This window comes from Sciurus vulgaris (genome assembly GCF_902686455.1).
Source record: "Sciurus vulgaris genome assembly, chromosome: 19".
Lineage (NCBI taxonomy): Eukaryota > Metazoa > Chordata > Mammalia > Rodentia > Sciuridae > Sciurus > Sciurus vulgaris.
The window spans coordinates 31,952,582-31,973,703 of NC_136480.1; the positions used below are offsets into that span (position 1 = coordinate 31,952,582).

A 21,122-nucleotide genomic window follows, 5' to 3' on the forward strand; every position below is an offset into this window, starting at 1 on the left:
TTCAAATAATACAGTGGACAAAAGGGCTAAGGAAATGAATAGATACTTCACAGAAGAAGATCTACAAGCAATCAACAAACATATGGAAAAATGTTCAACATCTCTAGTAATAAGAGAAATGCAAATCAAAACCACCCTAAGATTCCATCTCACCCCAATTAGAATGGCGATTATCAAGAATATGAGCAACAATAGGTGTTGGCGAGGATGTGGGGAGAAAGGTACACTCATACATTGCTGGTGGGGCTGCAAATTAGTGCAGCCACTCTGGAAAGCAGTGTGGAGATTCCTTAGAAAACTTGGAATGGACCCTCCATTTGACCCAGGTATTCCACTCCTTGGCCTATACCCAAAGGACTTAAAATCAGCATACTACAGAGATACAGCCACATCAATGTTCATAGCTGCTCAATTCACAATAGCCAGACTGTGGAACCAACCTAGATGCCCTTCAATTGATGAGTGGATAAAGAAACTGTGGTATATATATACAATGGAATATTACTCAGCCATAAAGAATGATAAAATTATGGCATTTGCAGGTAAATGGATGAAATTGGAGAATATCATGCTAAGTGAGATAAGCCAATCTCAAAAAACCAAAGGACGAATGATATCGCTAATAAGTGGAGGATGACACATAATGGGGGGGAGGAAAGGGTTAGTGTTAGGGTTAGAGTTAGGGTTAGGGAGGGGGGCACATATGGAGGAAGGAAGTACTGTATAGAGGGTAAAGAGGGGTGGGAGGGGTGGGGGAAGGGAAAAAATAACAGAATGAATCAAACAACATTACTCTATGTAAATTTATGATTACACAAATGGGAATGCCTTTGTGCCATGTACAAACAGAGAAACAACATGTATCCCTTTTTTTACAATAAAAAATAAAAAAATAAATAAATAATAAAAAAGAAATTTGGTTAAAGATAAAGGAAAAAAAAAAAGAGAATGCCTACTTCCTCCATTCCTATTTGATAAAGCACAGGAAATTTTAGTCACAATGTATAGGCAAGAGGAGAAAATAAAAGAGATACCAACAGAAAGGGAAAAAGTCAAATGATCAGTTTCAAGATCATTTGATCCTCTATAAGAATGAAAACAGGTTCCATCACCGGTTGATCACAGTCGCAGATGAGAGCTGACAGGTGAGTCAGGCCGTTTGATGGAGGAGGTAGCAGGGGGGGCACCCAACCTGCCTGCCTTGCGTAGCTGGGTGGCAGGTAGCCAACCCACCCAACCACCAGGCCAAAGACAGATGCCATCACTGAACAATGCCACCCGACCACCATGCCAAGGTTTGTCGCCATCACAGAGTTAGCCAGAGGCACCTTTATAGGCTGGTGCAGAAATTTTTTAATTACTCTTGAGGGTGTGGCAATCATCATTCGAAGGGCAACTCCCTTCCTGAGACACCTACAGGAGGCTAGAGTACCTTTGACAAGACCCAGGAGCCAAGAAGAAGAGGTATTGAGAGACTCAGGACCAACTAAGAGCCACCAGGGAATACACCCCACCTGATGGCCACCACCCCTAGAAGGGCAGATTCCTAGTGGGGCACTACATTTTCAAGTTCCTCCAAGACTTCAGGCTACTGAAGGCTAAGAGTGAGTTGCTGGAAATCTACAGAGACAATATTAGTCAACAGAGGAAATCTTCAATATTACACAGTTTTTTTACTAGAAGGTAGATACCTAAATGATATGAGAAAACAAGGGAAGAAAATGTCTCAAGAAAACCTAGATGGTGTGGCAATAAAATCCAATGACACCGTGGCAGAAGAAATGTCAAAAAGGGCGTTTAGAATGTACATAATCAAAACAATCAGGGAAGCAAATGAGGAGATGAGAGAGCAAATGCAGATATTAAAGGATGAGATCAAAGGGCAAATGCAGGCACTGAATGATCACAACAATCAACAGTTAAAAGAGCAAATACAGGAAGCAAAAGATCATTTCATTAAAGAGTAAGAGATATTGGAAAAAAAACAAATAGAAATCCTTAAAATGAAGAAAACAATAAACCAAATAAAAAACTCCATAGAAAGCATTTCCAATAGGATAGAACACCTGGAAGACAGAACCTCAGATATCAAAGACAAAATATATAATCTTGAAAACAAAGTTGACCAAACCAAGAAAATGGTAAGAAATCATGAACAGAATCTACAAGAACTATGTGTTATCATGAAAAAGCCAAATTTAAGAATTATTGGGATTGAGGAAGGCTTAGAGAAACAAACCAAAGAAATGAACAATGTATTCAATAAAATAATATCAGAAAATTTCCCAAATCTGAAGAATGAAATGGAAAATCAAGTACAAGAGGCTTGTATGACTCAAAATATACAAAATTACAACAGACCCACACAAAGGCACATTATAATGAAAATACCTAACACACAAAATAAAGACAGAATTTTAAAGGCTGTGAGAAAAAAGAATTGAATTACATTCAGGGGGAAACCAATATGAATATCAGCAGATTTTTCAATCCAGACCCTAAAAACTAGAAGGGCCTGAAAAAACATTTTTCAAGCCCTGGAAAAAAAAAAAATGGATGCCAACCAAGAATCTTATACCTAGCAAAACTTACCTTCAGATTTGATGATGAAATAAAATCCTTCCATGATAAACAAAAGATAAAATAATTTACAAAAAGAAAGCCGGGGGAAGGGAAAAAATAACAGAATGAATCAAACAACATTACTCTATGTAAATTTATGATTACACAAATGATATGCCTTTATGCCATGTACAAACAGAGAAACAACATGTATCCCATTTGTTTACAATAAAAAAAAATAAAAATAAAAAAAATAAATAAAAAATTAAAACAAAAAAAAAAAGAAAGAAAGCCGGCATTACAGAACATTCTCAGCAAAATATTCCATGAGGAAGAGATGAAAAACAATGATGTAAATCAGCAAAGTGAGGAACTCCCATAAAGTAACAACCAAATGAAGGAGAAACCAAGTCATGTCAAAATAAAAAAATGAGCCTGATGACAAGAAATACAAATCATATCTCAATAATAACCCTGAATGTTAATGGCCTGAACTCATCTATCAAAAGACATAGACTGGGCAGATTGGATTAAAAAGAAAGATCCAACAATTTGCTGCCTTCAAGAGACTCATCTCATAGAAAGAGATACCCACAGACTAAAGGTGAAAAGATGGGAAAAAACATACCATGCACATGGACACAGAAAAAAGCTGGAGTATCTATTCTCATATCAGATAATGTGGACTTCAAGCCAAAACTAGTCAGAAGGGATATGAAGAACATTTCATACTGCTTAAGGGAAGCATAAATCAGCAAGACATAATAATGATAAATATTTATGCCCCAAATATTGGCTCATCCATATACATCAAACAAATCCTTCTCAATTCCAGAAATCAAATAGACTACAACACAATAATACTAGGTGATTTTTACACACCTCCCTCACCACTGGAAGATCCTTCAAACAAAAATTGAACAAAGAAACCATAGATGTCAAAACAGAAAAAATAATTTAGACTTAACTGACATTTATAAAATATACCATCCAAAAAAAGAACAAATACATTTTCTTCTCAGCAGCACATGGATCCTTCTCTAAAATAGACCATATATTATGCCACAAAACTACTGTTAGCAAATACAAAAAGATAGAGATAATACGAAATATTCCATAAGATCATGATGGATTGAAATTAGAAATAAATGACAAAGTAAAAGACAGAAAATACTCTAACAACTGGAGATTAAATAATACATTATTCTATGATGAATGGATAACAGAAGCTATCTCATACTAGACAAAGGTGCCAAAAATATGCAATGGAGAAAAGATAGCCTCTTCAACAAATAGTGGTGGGAAAATTGGAAAACCATATGCAACAGAATGAAATTAAATCCCTATCTCTCAACCTGTACAAATCTCAATTCAAAATGGATCAAGGACCTCAGAATCAGAGCAGAGACCCTGCATCTTATAGAAGACAAAGTAGGTCCAAATCTTCAACTTGTTGGCTTAGGATCAGACTTCCTCAACAGGACTCCCATAGCACAAGAAATAAAAGCAAGAATCAACAACTGGGATAGATTCAAACTAAAAAGCTTTCTCTCAGCAGAGGAAACTATCAGCAATGTGAAGAGAGAGCCTACAGAGTGGGAGAATATCTTTGCCACTCATACTTCAGATAGAGCAGTAATTTCCAGAATCTATAAAGAACTCAAAAAACTCTACACCAAGAATACAAATAACCCAATCAACAAATGGGCTAAGGAAATGAACAGACACTTCACAGAAGAAAATGTACAAGCAATCAACAGATATATGAAAAAATGTTCAACCTCTCTAGTAATAAGAGAAATGCAAATCAAAATTATCCTATGATTTCATCTCACCCCAATTAGAATGGCGATTATCAAGAACACAAGCAACAATAGGTGTTGGCGAGGATGTGGGGAAAAAATGTACACTCATACATTGCTGGTGGGGCTGCAAATTACTGCAGCCACTCTGGAAAGCAGTATGGAGGTTCCTCAGAAAGCTTGGAATGGAACCACCATTTGACTCAGCTATCCCACTCCTCAGACTATACACAAAGGACTTATAATCAGTATACTACAGAGATACAGCCACATCAATGTTCATAGCTGCTCAATTCACAATAGTCAGAGTGTGGAACCAAACTAGATGCCCTTCAGTTGATGAATGGATAAAGAAACTGTGGCATATATATACAATGGAATAATACTCAACCATGAAGAATGATAAAATTATGGCATTTGCAGGCAAATGGATGAAATTGGAGACTATGCTAAGTGAGATAAGCCAATCTCAAAAGTCCAAAAGGCAAATGATCTCGCTGATAAGCGGATGATGACATATAATGGAGGGTGGGAGGGGATAGCATTAGGGTTAGGGTTTGGTTTAGGGTTTGGGATAAGGAGGGTGTTAAGAATGGAGGATGGAAGGACTGTATAGAGGAAAAAGAGGGGTGGGGGGAAGGGATAAAAAATAACAGAATGAATCAAACATTACCCTATGTAAATTTATGATTACATAAATGGTATGCTTTGACTCCATGTAAAAATAGAGAAACAACAAGTATCCCATTTGTTTACAATCAAAAAAAGGAAAAAAAGAAAAAAATTAAAAAAATTCTTAGAGGTAAATGAGAACAAAGAAACAACATATCAAAATCTCTGAGATACTATGAAAGCAGTTCTTAGAGGAAAATTTATTTCATGGAGTGCATTCATTAAAATAAGAAAAAAATCAACAAATACATGACTTAACAATAAGGCTCAAAGACCTAGAAAAGAAGAACAGTGTAACACCAAAAGTAGTGGAAGACAGGAAATAGTTAAAATCAAGCTGAAATCAATGAAACTGAAACAAAAGAAACAATAGAAAAAATTGACAAAATAAAGAGTTGGTTCTTTGAAAGAATAAACAAAATTGATAAACTCTTAGCCACACTAAAAGAGTAGAAGAGAGAAAACTTAAATTACTAAAATTTGGAATCAACAAGAAAATATCATGACAGACACAAGTGAAATACAAAACATAATTAGAAACTATTTTGAAAATCTATACTCCAACAAGAGAAAATCTCGAAGACATCAACACGTTTCTAGAGACATATGAATTACCTAAACTGAACCACAAGGATGTACACAATTTAAATAGATCAATTTCAAGTAATGAAATAGAAGTCATCAAAGTCTTTTGTCTACCAACAAAGAAAAGTCCGGGACCACATGGGTTCTCAGCCGAGTTCTACAAAACCTTTAAAGAAGAACTCATTCCAATACTTCTCAAGTATTTCATAAAATAGAAGAGGGGGAACACATCCAAACTCATTCTATGAAGCCAATATCACCCTGATACCTTAACCAGACAGAGACACATCAAGGAAAGAAAATTTCAGACCAATATTCTTAATGAACATCAATGCAAAAATTCTCAACAAAATTTTATCAAATTACATACAAAAATATATTAAAAAGATAGTGCACCATGATCATGTGGGTTTTATCCCAAGGGATTCAAGGTTGGTTCAACATCTGGAAATCAATAAATTTCATTCACCATATCAATAGACTTAAAGTCAAGAATCACATGATTATTTCGATAGATGCAGAAAAAGCATTTGTTAAAATACAGCATCCCTTCATGCACAGAAATCTAGAAAACATAGGGATAATGGGAACATTCCTTAACATTGTAAAGCTCATCTATGATAAGCCCATGGCCAATATCATTCTAAATGGTGAAAAACTGAAATCATTACCCCTAAAAATTGGAACAAGGCAGGGATGGCCTCTTTCACCACTTCTATTCAACATTGTCCTCGAAACTCTAGCCAGAGCAATTAGACAAACCAAAGAAATTAAAAGGATACGAATAGGAAAAGAAGAACTCAAACTATCCCTATTTGCTGCAGACATGATTATATTTAGCGGAACCAGAAAATTCCACCAGAAAACTTTTAGAATACAAAAGTGAATTCAGTAAAGTAGCAGGATATAAGATTAATGCTCATAAATCGAATGTATTTTTATAAAAAAGGGAGGAATCTTCAGAAAGAGAAGGTAGGGAAATTACCGCATTCACAATAGCTTCAAAAAAATAACATACTTGGGAATTGATCTAAAAAGAGAGGTGAAAGACCTCTACAATGAGAACTACAGAACACTAAAGAAGGAAATTAAAGAAAACCAAAGAAGATGGAAAGATCTCCCATGTTCATGGATAGGCAGAACTAATATTTTCAAAATGGCCACACTACTCAAAGTGCTATGTAGAAGCAATGAAATTCCAATTAAAATCCCATTGACATACCTTACAGAAATAGAGCAAGCAATCTTGAAATACATCTTGAAGAATAAGAAACACAGAATAGCTAAAGCAATCCTTAGCAGAGAGAGTAAAGCAGGGGGTATTGCAATAACAGACCTTCAACTATACTACAAAGCAATAGTGTCAAAAATGGCATGGTATTGTTACCAAAATAGACAGGTAGATCAATGGTACAGAATAGAGGACATGGACACAAATCCAAATAAATACAATTTTCTCATACTAGATAACGTTGCCAAAAATATGCAATGGAGATAAGATAGCCTCTTCAACAAATGGTGCTGGGAAAACTGGAAATCCATATGCAGCAGAATGAAATTAAACCCCTATCTCTCACCCTGCTTGAAAATCAACTCACAATGGATCAAGGACCTCGAAATCTGACCAGAGACTCTGCATCTTATTGAAGAAAAAGTAGGTCCAAATCTTCAACATGTCGGCATAGGATTAGACTTCCTTAACAGGACTCCCATAGCACAAGAAATAAAAGCAACAATCAATAACCGGGATAGATTCAAACTAAATAGCTTTCTCTCAGCAAAGGAAACTATCAGCAATGTGAAGAGAGAGTCTACAGAGTGGGAGAATAATCTTTGCCACTCATACTTCAGGTAGAGTATTAACTTCCAGAATATATAAAGAACTCAAAAAACTTTACATCAAGAATACAAATAACTCAATCAGCAAATGGGCTAAGGATATGAACAGACACTTCACAGAAGAAGATCTACAAGCAATCAAGAAACATATGAAAAAATGTTCACCATCTTTAGTAATAAGAGAAATGCAAATCAAAATTATCCTATGATTCCATCTCATCCAAATTAGAATCCCAATTATCCTTTTTTTTTTTTTTCTTTTTTTTTTTGGGGGGGGGGGGTGCTGGGGATCGAACCCAGGGCCTTGTGCTATCAAGGCAAGCACTCTACTGACTGAGCTATCTCCCCAGCCTCGAATCCCAATTATCAAGAATACAAGCAACAATAGTTTTTGGAGAGGATGTGGCAAAAAGGTACACTCATACATTGTTACTGACATAGATTAGTTTTCAACAATGACAATGAAGGACACTCTGGATGTGCCCAGAATGCTCATTGGATGTACAAGCACTCAAAACCACAGAAAACCACAGCCAGGAGGCCATTATATGCTTCAGATATTATGTCCTATTTCCTGGGTCTGTTTTCTGGTTCACACAACATCCACCTGGGAATGAACATGATATCATGCTAAGCAAAATAAGCCCAACTCAGATTGTCAAGGATCAAGTGTTTTCTCTCCTATGTTTAATGTAGAAACAAAAATGGAATGAAGAAAAGAGAGTGGAACTTACAAAAACAGAAAGAAGAAGAGCACAATAGAGGCTTGCAGGGAGGGGAATGAGAGGGAAAACTGACGCACTGAGAAATGAGACTGATCAAATGATTTTTTGCACATACGTGGATATGTATCGATGAACACACTGATAAGATAATTATAATCCACTAATAAAATTTTTGTTGTTGTTGTTGTTTTGGGATTAAAATGAAGAGCTCTTAACCACTGAGCTACATCCCCAGCTCTTTTTTTTAATATTTCATTTGATACAGGACCTCTTTGAGTTCTTAAGGACGACTTTGAACCTGCCATCCTTCTACTTCAGTTTCCAAAGCTCCTGGGATTACAGGTGTGCAAAACTGGGCTAAACTATAAATATATATTTTAAAGCCATCCAAAATAGAAAAGCAGAGGACCTTCAGCTGAATTCTACCACACATTTATAAAACAACTAATTTTATTGCTTCTCCAATTGCTCCTTGAAACAGAAAATGAAGGAAAATGCTTCAAAATTCATTAAATGGTGCTTGTGTAACATGGATACCAAAACCACATAAGGACAAACCACACAAAGAAAACTGTAGAGTGATATGCCTGAGAATATACTTGCAAAATTATCTCATAAAATATTAGGTAATCATATTCAAAAGCATGTTAAGAAGATTGTAGATCAAGATCCACTTTGTTTCATACCAGGATGCCAGGATGGTTCAATATATGCAAATAAACATAATTCACTATTTAAGTAGAATTAAGAACAAAATTACATGATTATCTCAATAGATGCAGAACAAGCCTTGCAAAATTTTAGTGCCATTTCATAAATAAAAGCCCTGGAGTAATTAGGCTCAATAGGAACTTATCTCAGCATGTTGAAGACTATATATGAAAAACTCAAAGCCAACATCATACCAAGCAGGAGAAAACTGAAAGCATTTCTTCTAAATTAGGATCAAGAGAAGGATGCCTACTCTCTCTATTCCTATTTGATACAGCACAAGAAATTTTAGCCACAGCATCTAGGCAAGAGAAAACAAAAGAGATACCAACAGGAAGGGAAGAAGTCAAATGATTAGTTTGCAGATCATATGATCTTATATAAGAATGAAAACACTCCATCAGAAGACATCAGAAATGACAAATTCAAAACAGAGAAAGATACAAGATCAACATATAAAATTCAAATTTTTTTGTAGATATCAATAATGAATCCACTGAAAAAAAAAGAGGAAAAAATACCATTCACAATACCCTTTAAAGAAATCTCTAAAAATAAATCCAATCAAAGAGGTTAAGGAGATTTATAGTTAAACTTATGAAACACTAAAGAGAGAGAAAGACACTAGAAGGTGGAATAAAGTTCCCTGTTCTTGGGTAGGCAGAAATAATATTGCTAAAATGGCCATATTATCCTTGTATACAGAGCCAGTGTGATCTCCATCATAATACCAGTGGCATTATTCACAAAACTGGAAAAAATAATACTATCATGTGAAAGAATAAAAGACCTAGAAGAGTTAAAGCACCACTGACCAATGAGAACAATGCTGGGGTCATCACAATACCTGATCTCAACTTATACTACAGAGCTCTAGTAACAAAAACAGCATGGTACTGGCACTGAAATAAACATGAAAGCTGATGGAAAAGAGTAGAAGGCAGAGGCAAATGCACATGTTTACAGTCATCAGATCCTGGACCAAGATGCCAAAATCATTCACTGGAGAAAAGAAAGGCTATTTAATAAATGGTGCTGGGAAAATTGGATATCCATATGTAGAAGAGTAACACTTCATCCCTATTTCTCACCCTGCATACACAAAATCATCTCATAAGTGCATTGAAGACCTAGAAATTACACTGGAAATGGTGCAGCTACAAGAAAAGAAAAATAGCATCAACTCCAACAGACTGGCACCAGCAACAACTTCTTTATTAAGACAGCTAAAACTTGAGAAATAAAATCAAGAATCAGTAACTGGGATGACTTTGAATTAAAAATGTTCTGCACAACAAAAAAGAATAATTAAAACTGTGAAAAGAGCCTACAGAATGGGAGAAAAAAATTCCAGGTTCTCTTCCAGCAGAGGATTAATATGCCAAATATAGGAAGAAATAAAAACCATTAACAAACCTCCCATACCCAGTAAATAAATGTGTCAATTAACTAAAACGGCATTGCTTAAAAAAATAAGAAAAATTAAAAAATCAGAAATAGTCAACAAATATGTGAAAAAATGTTGAGCATCTTTAGCACTCAGGGAAATTCAAATCAAAACACTAAGATTTCATCTCCAATTACAATGTCAATCATCATTAATATAAATATTAATCAATGCTGTCAAAGAGGCCAATAAAAGAAAACTTTATATACTGTTGGATTGTCAATTAGTATGATTAATGTGGAAATCACTATACTGTTTTCTCAAAAGTCTAGGAATGGAATTACCACATAACCACACTACATCCCTACTTGTCCAAAAGATCTAAAGTCAGCATATTATAGAAATACAGGCAAAACCATTTTTATAACAGTTATTCACAATAACCTAGTAATGGAAGAAGTCTAAGCTCATCAAAAAGTAAACACATAAAGAAACATGTCATGTGTACACAATGAATTTTTACATGGCCAGAAAGAAGAAGAAAATATTGTCATCTGCAGGAAAATGAATGGAAGTGGAGAGTATCATGTTAAATAAAAAAGCCAAACTCAGGAAGTCAACAGTCAAATATTTGCTCCCAAAGATGGAAGATAGGGAGGAAAAAAGAATTAAAAAGGAGCTCATGAAAACAGAACGGAGAAAAGTAGAGAGAAAAGGAAACTGGAGGAGGAAGGTGAAAGCTATGGAAAGTTCTAGAAAATTAAACTGACAAAATTATGTTATGTGTATATAACATATGACACAATGATTCCTACATGAATAACTGTAGTGCACCAATTAACTTTTTTTTTAATGGAAGCCAAAAGCTGAAGACCAATGAGATGTGGCTTCCATGTAAGTATTATTGGTCAAAACATAATCATGGCTACAACTACCTGCAAAGGAGGATGAGAAATGTAGTTTCTAATGTTATACAAAAGACACAAGTTTTATTCTTAGTAACTGATACTACTTCCTCACACTTAAGTCCAAACAAATATCTGAGTTTAAATTACTTACAGGTATCTGTTTGAAGTGCCAATGCTGGGCCAGGCATGGAGCTACCACCACGTATTCCACCAGTTAAGTGGAAAAAAATTACCTGTCCTTCCCTGGCTTAGGGTACACTCCCTGTATACCAAGTACCTGCTATGATTCAGTCCGATCTTTCAGATGAGTGAATAGAGCTTCTGAGAGGTTAAAAATCTATTCAAGACTGTACATATATAAATAGCCAGAATTCAAATGCATACTGATCCACTCCAGAGCTTGGTCCATTAATGTTTACTCTAGACTAGACACTACATCTGAGATCCTCCATGAAAGCTTTTATAAATCCAAAGACTGAGTCCTAATGCCTAGGGATTATTGTTTAGCTGGTTGGAGCCACAGCACAGTTATTAGTGTATCTATCCCTCATGCTCACAATTAGGGATGGAGTCATTTTTCTATTAAAAAATTAGGGAAATGTAGATAGAGATTGGACTCACCTGCCCAAAGTCACACAGATTCCACAGTAGAAAAAGGATGTTTGTTTACACCTCGTTACCTCTCCAGAGAGCTCCTTCTGGTTCCACAAAAAAAGGAGACTCCAAAAAGTTAGGGGGACACTGGCCATTTCTGAGCCATGGCTCACCCCAGAAGCCTCCCAGGGGAAGAGTGTACATGAGGGAAAGGATTCTAGGAGGCACTGATGATCAATGAGCCCTACCAGATCACACAGGAGGGCAGAATCCAGGTCACCAAAGGAAGAGGTGAGTCTAAGCCAGGATTGGGCTGCATGTGGGGATAAATGTTTTTATACCTCATGAAGACCCGGGCTGCCTCCTGCCCAGAAGAGCATAGTGTAATTGCACACATGCTGGAAATCTTGTTCACTAGTCCTCTTCTCCTGTTTTATATTTTCTTTTCATGTGGCTTTGGAGGTCTCGTGCCTTGGCATTTGTTGTAACTTTCCATCCATATGGAAATTTAGCCTAAAGATGTTACACAGTTTTCATTGTATATATTTCAATTTAGTTCAAATTTCCCATTCTCTCTAGAAATAACTATTTTTTATTTGTTATCATACCTGTTTTAACCCTTCACATATTGATAATGGTGGTCATAAAGACCTATCTTCTTATTCCAATACCTGGAACATCAGTGGATCTGCTTCAACTGATTTTACTTTGCTTTGAATCTAGGTCTCAGGACTCAATTTGGTCTTCAGTGTTTTATAAAACTTCCCATAAAGTACACAGGATACTGGTACTAATTTTACATGGATTCTCACAGAGAAAATGTAGGACTTAACCCACCTCTATTAGTGAAGATGAGGGCACATCATGCAATTTCCTTAGAGCAGACATTGGCTTGGGCTCTGCCTCAGCTCTATGTTCAATCTGCCAGGGATCTCCTCAACCTGTGACCTTTAAATTTACCTCTACTTGTTTATTTTCCAATTTATACTAGATTAATTTCAGTATATTACTTGGAGCTTATAACACATTTAAAAGTTTGAAAATGGTGGCATACAGAACCAACACAACCCAGAAACCAGGTGCTCCATATGAGAACAGACTAGGGAATATGGGTCCATTACACACTGTAGGAAGCAGACTCTCAGCCACTTGGCTCTGGGGGTTGCCAGAAATCGCTCATCCCAAACTAGAGGCTATGTAAACTGTAGAATGAGTTTGGGCTAATTTGATCTTAGGATAAGAATGAGAGTAATGAAGGTCTCAACATGACTGGCACATAATACCAAACAAGATTCCTCTCCAAATGTGTCCAGGGCACTTAGCAAAAAGTTTAGAACCCAGGTCTCCCAGGACTGCTATTATCAATGAGAGAATAAAGTAAAATTAAGAGAGGGTGACATGTTCCACTGGGAAAGCCACAGTTCTCTGTTTTCTAGTGGGATCTTGTCACCTTTCTACAGACATTAAAACTACAGGCCTGGAGATACAGGACTTAAAAACACCCTTTCCTAAAAATTACAACTCTTTGGCTTCTTCTCAGCTGCTTGGAGTCCTCTCCTGCTTCAGCCATCTGGATTCGTGCTGCTCTTTCCTCAGGTGCAGAATAGAGTGCAGTTGGGTCCTAGAGAGGCTGTGGAAGGAGAAAATTTGAGCCTACTGGTGATGTTTCCACTAGTTGCAGAGGAGATATCAAATCCAACAGTCCTTCTAAGAACGTTAGTCTCTTTCATTTAAAATCTCCTAAAATTAGTCAATTTTTTGCATAGGGAATATCAATTAATCTTAATTTTCCACTTTTTTTAAGTTTAATGACATCTAGTGAAACAACTTACATAAGGTATCTATTCTAGAGACTTTATACATTACTTATTTGGATATATATTTTCAAGAAAATGGTAAGTTTTAATTAAATATTTGTATTATTTATTGCTTCTGTCATGTTTAAAAAATCAAAAAGAGCTATTATTAATGTAAGTGACTTCCATAGTTTGAATAATTGTAAGGTTTGTATTCTTTAGAAGAAAATGAGGTTCTGTGATCAAAACCTCATTTCATAGAGTGGAAACTTGCACTGGTACAAAATATATACTTAAATCTTTTGGTGAAGTCTGTGTTCAAATTAATTTTACAAATTAAAAATTTCCTTACCCTGTACTGTATCAGCTAGGAAATGTTAAATAAGAGAATCATAATGACTAGATTTGGACATACATTAAACATTAAAAAAAAAAGTCTAATGAACATACTGGCAATTTTCCATTCCTGGCACCAAAGCACCCAAGAATATAATTCAAAATTTGGAGAAAAAGTATTTATGTCCATTAGTTCTTTAAAATTCACTCACACACAAAAATAAAAAAATAAAAATAAAAAAGGACCCTTTGCAATTTCTATCACAATGGAAATGCCTGGATTTGATTTTGCTTAGAGGATCATTTAGGTCACTCAAATCCCAGCCCGCTCAGGTCACTGTACTTAGCTTTCAGGTTTTTTTTTAGACAAAACTTGGGTTTTCATGTCATCAGCTTGAGCAGATAAATGTGAACATAGCTCCAAAAGCTGCCAAACAGGAAAGCAGGACTCAAATCTTACACCACATCAATCAGATAGACAGACTTTCCTGCAAAATCGCTTGAGTTTTCCAGTAATGACAGCATGGAGTCTGCAAAGAAGCACCTTGGGGACTTCCTCTCTCTTTACTTTAAAAGAACACTTTTTCTTCTAATGACTTTTCTGAGATGAAACTTAAAATAGTGATAATACCAATATCATAGCTGTAAGTGTGAGTCCTGAGCTGTACTGTACAACCCCAACAATTTAAAAAGCAACCAATAATTATCACTTCAACTAGTCACAAATAACTATCATTCATTTGTCCGAATATTTGTCCCTGGTTTTGCTCCTTACATTGCTGGAATTTGTGTATTTCCCAGCAGATGTACCTGCAGGACTCACACCTGCTTAGTGATGGTTTTGACTTCCCTGAGGTGCCAGCCATTTCTCTCTAGTGTGCATCATAGTTTTTTACCACAAGTAGTGTGAAAAGGCAATGCTGCCAACATTGACCTCAGTCAAAAACCCACTTGCTTAAGCAGGACCAGTCTCACCACCCAAATCCCTTTTGTCCACTTTTTTCTTAATGAATAGAAGGGGGGAATGGGGAGAATGGCAACAGTGGCAAAGCTGACCTGTGTGATAATGACAGTCCAAAGCATGTGAGGCTGCACATGCAAGGCTAAGTGGTGAATAAATAATAGGATTTATCTGTCATCTCATCCCTGAGATAGAGGCAGGATGATGCTCACACTGCAGATGATAGAACAGATGTGTGGTCCCTTCACTCCTTCACCATGGAATCTGCCCACCCCAAAGATCCTAAGAACCCAGACTCACAGTGGGGACTGCAGAGGGGTGTCTTCTTCCTGTAATTCTCTCTACTTCTGTCCTGGCCTCCAGCTCATGTCCACTGCCTGATACATTCTCAGTGGTTTGGAGGAACAGGTATGATGATGTATGTATCATATGGCTGCCCATGATGGGGGTGACAGCAGGTGGCACAATGTCTAACATAAATATTTCCTTGATGTAGATATAAAGGGAGCCTTAACCATGAGCATCCCCCAATCTTCACTATCGGCTTTAACAACAACAACAAAAAAAAAGTTCTGAATTTTTTGGGACATTTTTATTTTTCACATGTGATCTGTTTTACTCATCTGCTGACTTAGCTTTTGCTTCTTGTTACCAGATGTGGATTCTGCAAATGAGAACTATTTTAGAAATTTATATTAAACTCCTTGTGATTTACACATCCTTACTCACAGAATATCCAGTCTGGGGGCAGCTTCCATTCTCCAGTTGCAAGGTACAACATTTGCACCTGGTACAAGAGGACATCCAGGTACTATACTGGCAGCAACACTCCTGAGACCCTAACTTTAGGAGTGTTTCTGACAATACCCCACTGATGGCAGAGAGCTTGTGTCTGTCCCATGATTTCCTAGACTGTACTGTGCTTTTCATTACTCCAGGTTGTAGGACTGCAGATCCTCAATGAAAGCGAAGTTAATATAATCCAGTAGCCTTAGGACACAGGTAATTAAAGCATGTTATTCAATGAGTGCTAGAAAACTTTGTTTTCATAAGGCTCAAATGTTTAAATGAATTAAATAAGATCCTGTATGTCACAGCAATAATGTGAAAGAATGTGAAAGAATGTAATTTCTTTTGTTTTGTTTCATAATACACATTTTGTTGTTGAGAAAAGGCAATATTAAAACCTTTATTTATTTATTTATTTTTTGGTACCAGGGATTTAACTCAGGGCACTTAACCAGTGAGCTATATCTCCAGGCTTTTTATTTTTTTATATTGAGGTACAGTCTGGCTAAGTTTCCTAGGGTCTTGCTACGTTACTGAGGCTGGTTTGAATTTGCAATCCTCCTGTCTCAGACTCCTAAGCCAGAGGTATTACAGGAATATGTCACTGCACCAGGCCTAAAACAATTTTTTAAAGTCAGTTGTTACATGCTAATATGGATTATTTCAACTTATACCATAGAAAAATCCATATAATATTTTACATTGTGAAGTAAATTTATTAGAATTGGCACACAGTATAAATACATAGATCTCACAAAAAAAGAACTAATCAAATGTGACCCACAAAATCTTGGACACATATGGACATTTGATTTATATCTTTGTTTTCTTCTTCCTAGATATCATGGGAGACAAACCCAAAAAATTGAATGAGTGAATGGTGAAAATTGTGTCACTTTACCTGATCATTGCTTGGGGAAAAGATCATCTTTCCTAGTCATGGTAGAGAGTTTTCATTTTCCATTAATACTGCATGTTGGTTCTCATGAATGAACCTGAAACTATTGATCACAAAAAGACCAAAATCAGAAAACTTCCTAAACCTATTATAAGAAAGAGAATGAGATAGATAATGGATTAGTGGTGCTAAAAACAGTTAAGAGGGGAAAGTAACTCTTGGGCTCAAGAGCACAATAGCCTGATGACAGTATATAATAACTACTTATACAATTCAAAATAACCAGAGAAATGTTGGCAGGTTTGAAACATAAAAATGACAGTATTTGAGAAGATGGAAAGTACACTGATAAGATCACTATGTACTGTATATACATCCTGAATTATAATGCTGAGTTTCATATTCAAATATAAATAGTAGACTCCAATTAAAAATTGAAATAAACAAAAAATCAACTCTTCAATGTTTTAACCAAGTATCTATATCACCTTGGATTTTAAATAGTACTCCATGCTCATCAATATTTAACTTTTCTGTTTTTTTATAGTATCTTGCCTTTTAGATCAACATTTCTACAGTATCATGAAATGGTTTAGTCTCACACACAGGATTTTCTTATGACTGTCATTCTTCAATATGTGGCTGTAAATGATTTTAAAATACACATGTATTTTAAGACACTTGAGTTATAGCACAAATATGCCTTCTATAGAAAATATTCCATCAGTAGTTAGATATAAAATTTTCAGTACCACTTTTGTGCTTTGGTCTCCAAACTGAAAAATTGTTTCCTTCATGGAGAAGAAAATTGGAACTCTTTAGGAGGTCCATTCAGGCTTGGGTGACATGCTCTTTCTTTAATGCAAACATTATAATGGAATGACTCTAAATGTACTTTAACTCTGACTTTAATTACCACGCTAAGTACAGATGACTGAGTAAAAAGTATTAGAATATATTCCTACTAATATTCGATAACTGGACTTGGCTTACTTAGAATAGTTATTCTGGTGATAATAATAACAGAATTTAAGACAGATAGTTACACTAGGATTAAAAGAGAGTACTAAAATACCACCAAAAATATTTCTATAGATACTGTTAAAATGTTCTAACATCATGAAAATTTTCAGAAAGCAACAGAAGTAGTCATTATAAAAAGAAATGAATTAAACCTCCCATGTCACATGCATGAGGAGTGGCATAATTAAATAATAATGACTAATTGTTCTTGGTCATTATATTTCTGAAACATTTCCACAGTGGTACTTCATCTTCTTTAACATATACTTGTATAATACACATCATCTGACTGTCCATATTTCATAGATGAGATGATCAGTGTTTACCATCATAGACTGCTCAAGGTCATTCTTGAACTCCATGGAAGATCACAGATGCAAATTCAATGTGTCTTACAGTGTATTTTCCTCAATGTTGTCTCAGTTCATATTTTTAAAATATAGGTCTGGTAATAAACCAGAATAAAGACAACACTGAAATGGTATATTAAATGTATACCTACTCAATTGACATTTAGTTCTTTACAAATTTGGAATTCTCTACTACTATGTATTCCTCCCAATTGAATTCAACACATATTGTAGAGCTTTTCATATGTACCTGGGGCTTTATCAAGATGAGAGAGATAAAAATGGAATGAGGATATAGCTCACTTGGTAGGGTGCTTGCCTTGAAAGCACAAAGCCCCTGGGTTCAATCCCCAGCACCACAAAAAAAAAAAAAAAAAATTACCTAGTAATACCCCAGAAAAAACAAAGATGAAATTATTAACTAGAACTATTTTCAGTAGCATATGGTAATTGTGAATGGATACAAAATGTGATGTACAGTGAGAAACCAACAATTGTTGTATAATTCAGACCTGATTTGGTAATAATATGGGAATGGCAACTGGAGGGTGTCAGAGAGACTTGAGTACTGAAGGAGAAAAGGGTGTGTTGTGGTGCTTGAACACATTTCCTGATGATAAGAGTGGAGGCAGAGATTAATGATGATGCTCCTATTTGAAATAAAGACTTTCTCTTCCTTTTCTCCTAAGATATAATGTGATTCCAAGCCCAAAAGATGAAAAAGAACAACCAACTGTATGATTATATCAGCATAAAAAATGCATTTTTCTCTGAAGTTGGCATTGGGATCTCAGCCAACACCTTCCTTCTTCTCTTTCACATCTTCAGGTTTCTTCTCCAGCACAAGCTCAAGCTCATCAACCTCATCACTGCGCTCTTGGCACTAATCCACATAGGGATGCTGATAATTATTGGGTATACTGCTACAAATAGTTTTGTGCCTCAGATCTTGTGGGATGACAACAATTGTAAATCAGTTATCTACTTGTACAGGTTTCTGAGGGGCTTCTCCATTTGTACCACCTGCCTGCTGAGTGTCCTTCAGGCCATTACCCTCAGCCCCAGAAACTCCTGCCTGGCAAAGTTCAAACATAAGTTCCCACATCAGAGCCTGTGCTCCCTTATGTTCCTCTGGGTATTCTGCATGTCCCTGAGTGCTCACTTCTCAGTCTTTCCTACTGCCATCCCCAATGTGACCTCATGTGGTCTTGTAATTATTACTCAACCCTGCACAATTTTATCAATGAGTCACTTCCTCAGGAATTTATCTTCCATATTATGTATATTCTGGGATGGCTTCCTTATAGGGCTCATGACCCTCTCAAGTGGATACATGGTGGCCCTCTTATGCAGGCATAAGAGGCACTTCCAGCAACTTCATACCACTAGTCTTTCTCCCAAAATATCTCCTATACAGAGGGCCACCAGGACCATTCTGCTGCTCATGAGTTTCTTCATGTTCATGTATTGTTTGGACTCTATCTTGTCTTCCTTAAGAACTATGTGGAACAATGACCCTCTTTGTCACTTTATCCAGATGATGGTGGCTAATGGCTATGCCACAACCAGTCCTTTGTTGCTAATTGGTACTGAAAAACAAATTATTAATTTCTTCAAATCCTTTTTGGGAAAGACAAAACATGTTTCACTAGAGTGATAGGTAATTTCTCTGAATGTACCAAAACACTGGCTTCTGATCAGTAAATCACAGCACAGACTATATGCTCCCTGGGTTAAGTGAATATGGATATGTGCATGTTTTGTTAATTCTGGTTACTTTGAGACAAGAGGATAAAAAATATGTACTAGAAACAGAAATCATTTACTTTTTTGAAATCACATAAGGGCCCAACCCATCTGTTTGAAGTCTGTAAGTGATTTTTATGAGGTAGGTCTCATGTTCTTGGCCTTGGGTAGCCATTTATACAACATTAAGAGTGTGCAGCACTTTTTAAAAAGTGCTTCAGTGTGTTGTATTTTGTCCGACCAAATATATCAATAATTTTTCCCCTGAATTATCACCTGATCCATCAATTGTCTTTTTATTTTTATGTGTTCATTTTAGGGGGGGGCACCAGGAACTGAACTCTGGGGATTCAGCCACTGATTCACATCCCCAGTCTTATTTTGTATTTTATTGAGAGACAGGGTCTCGATGAGTTCCTTTGTGTCTTGCTTTTGCTGAGGTTGTCTTTCAATTCTTGATCTTCCTGTCTCAGCCTCCTGAGCCACTGGGGTTACAGGTGTTCACCACCACAATTGTCCTTCTATTGATCTGTTTGAGAGAATTCAATGTAGGAACTCAAGTTATCACATGTACACCAGTGCTCCTAGTAGCATTATTCATGATAGCCCAATGTGGAAAAAAACAATGTCCAAAAGCATCTGAATATACAAACCAAACATAGCCTGGACATACTATGGAATATTATTCAGCCTGGAACAGAAGAACAAATTCCTGAGCAAGTAATTTGTGAATCTTGATGACATTATCACAAGGAATTATCAGTCACAAAAGAACAAATGCTGGAGCTGGAATTATAGTTCAGTAGTAGAGTGCTTGCCTGGCATGTGTGAGGGACTGGGTGTAACCTGATTACCACATAAAAATTAATTAATCAATTAAAGATATTGTGTCCATCTACAGCTAAAAATAATTTTTAAAAGAAGAACCAATGCTATAATAGTTTAATGTAGAAGGTAGAAATATAAGTAGAAACTTTTATAGACAGAAAAATAGAATGACATTCACCAGGGGTGGAGGGAGGGAGTCAGTGAGGAACTCCTATTTGATATATACGCAGGGATAATTTGGGAAGAAGAAAAAGTGCTGGAGATGGATGGTAATTGTTTTCACAATAGTATGGATATGCTGGCTGCCTCTAACCTGCACTATTATAAAGCATCAAAGTTGTAAATTTTCTGTTATGTGCATCTGACCATAATGAAAAGTGCCCAATGACCTTCATTATTTCACATGCAATACACTATATACAGAAGGACAAACACCACATGTTCTTATTTATTTGTGAAAAGCAATAAATAAATCTAGTAGAAGGGAAAGAAATAGTGCTCATTCAGAGAATGGGAAGAACAGGGAGAGGACAGATGGAAAGAGATCAGTGAGGGGCACCAGGAGCAGAGTAGGGGAATCCCTTCTGGTACTTCTTTGGAACAGCAGTGT

General features: G+C 36.1%; 1 protein-coding gene across 1 annotated transcript; it reads left to right on the plus strand.

Annotated features, from left to right (window-relative positions):
• Nucleotides 1–1,131: 1,131 nt before the first annotated feature.
• LOC306650460 (vomeronasal type-1 receptor 90-like) lies at nucleotides 1,132–19,595 on the plus strand (the record flags this gene model as incomplete). Its single annotated transcript, XM_079122476.1, has 2 exons — nucleotides 1,132–1,145; nucleotides 18,767–19,595. The coding sequence occupies 2 exons, from the start codon at nucleotides 1,132–1,134 to the stop codon at nucleotides 19,593–19,595; spliced, it is 843 nt and encodes a 280-aa protein (XP_078978602.1).
• Nucleotides 19,596–21,122: the final 1,527 nt, after the last annotated feature.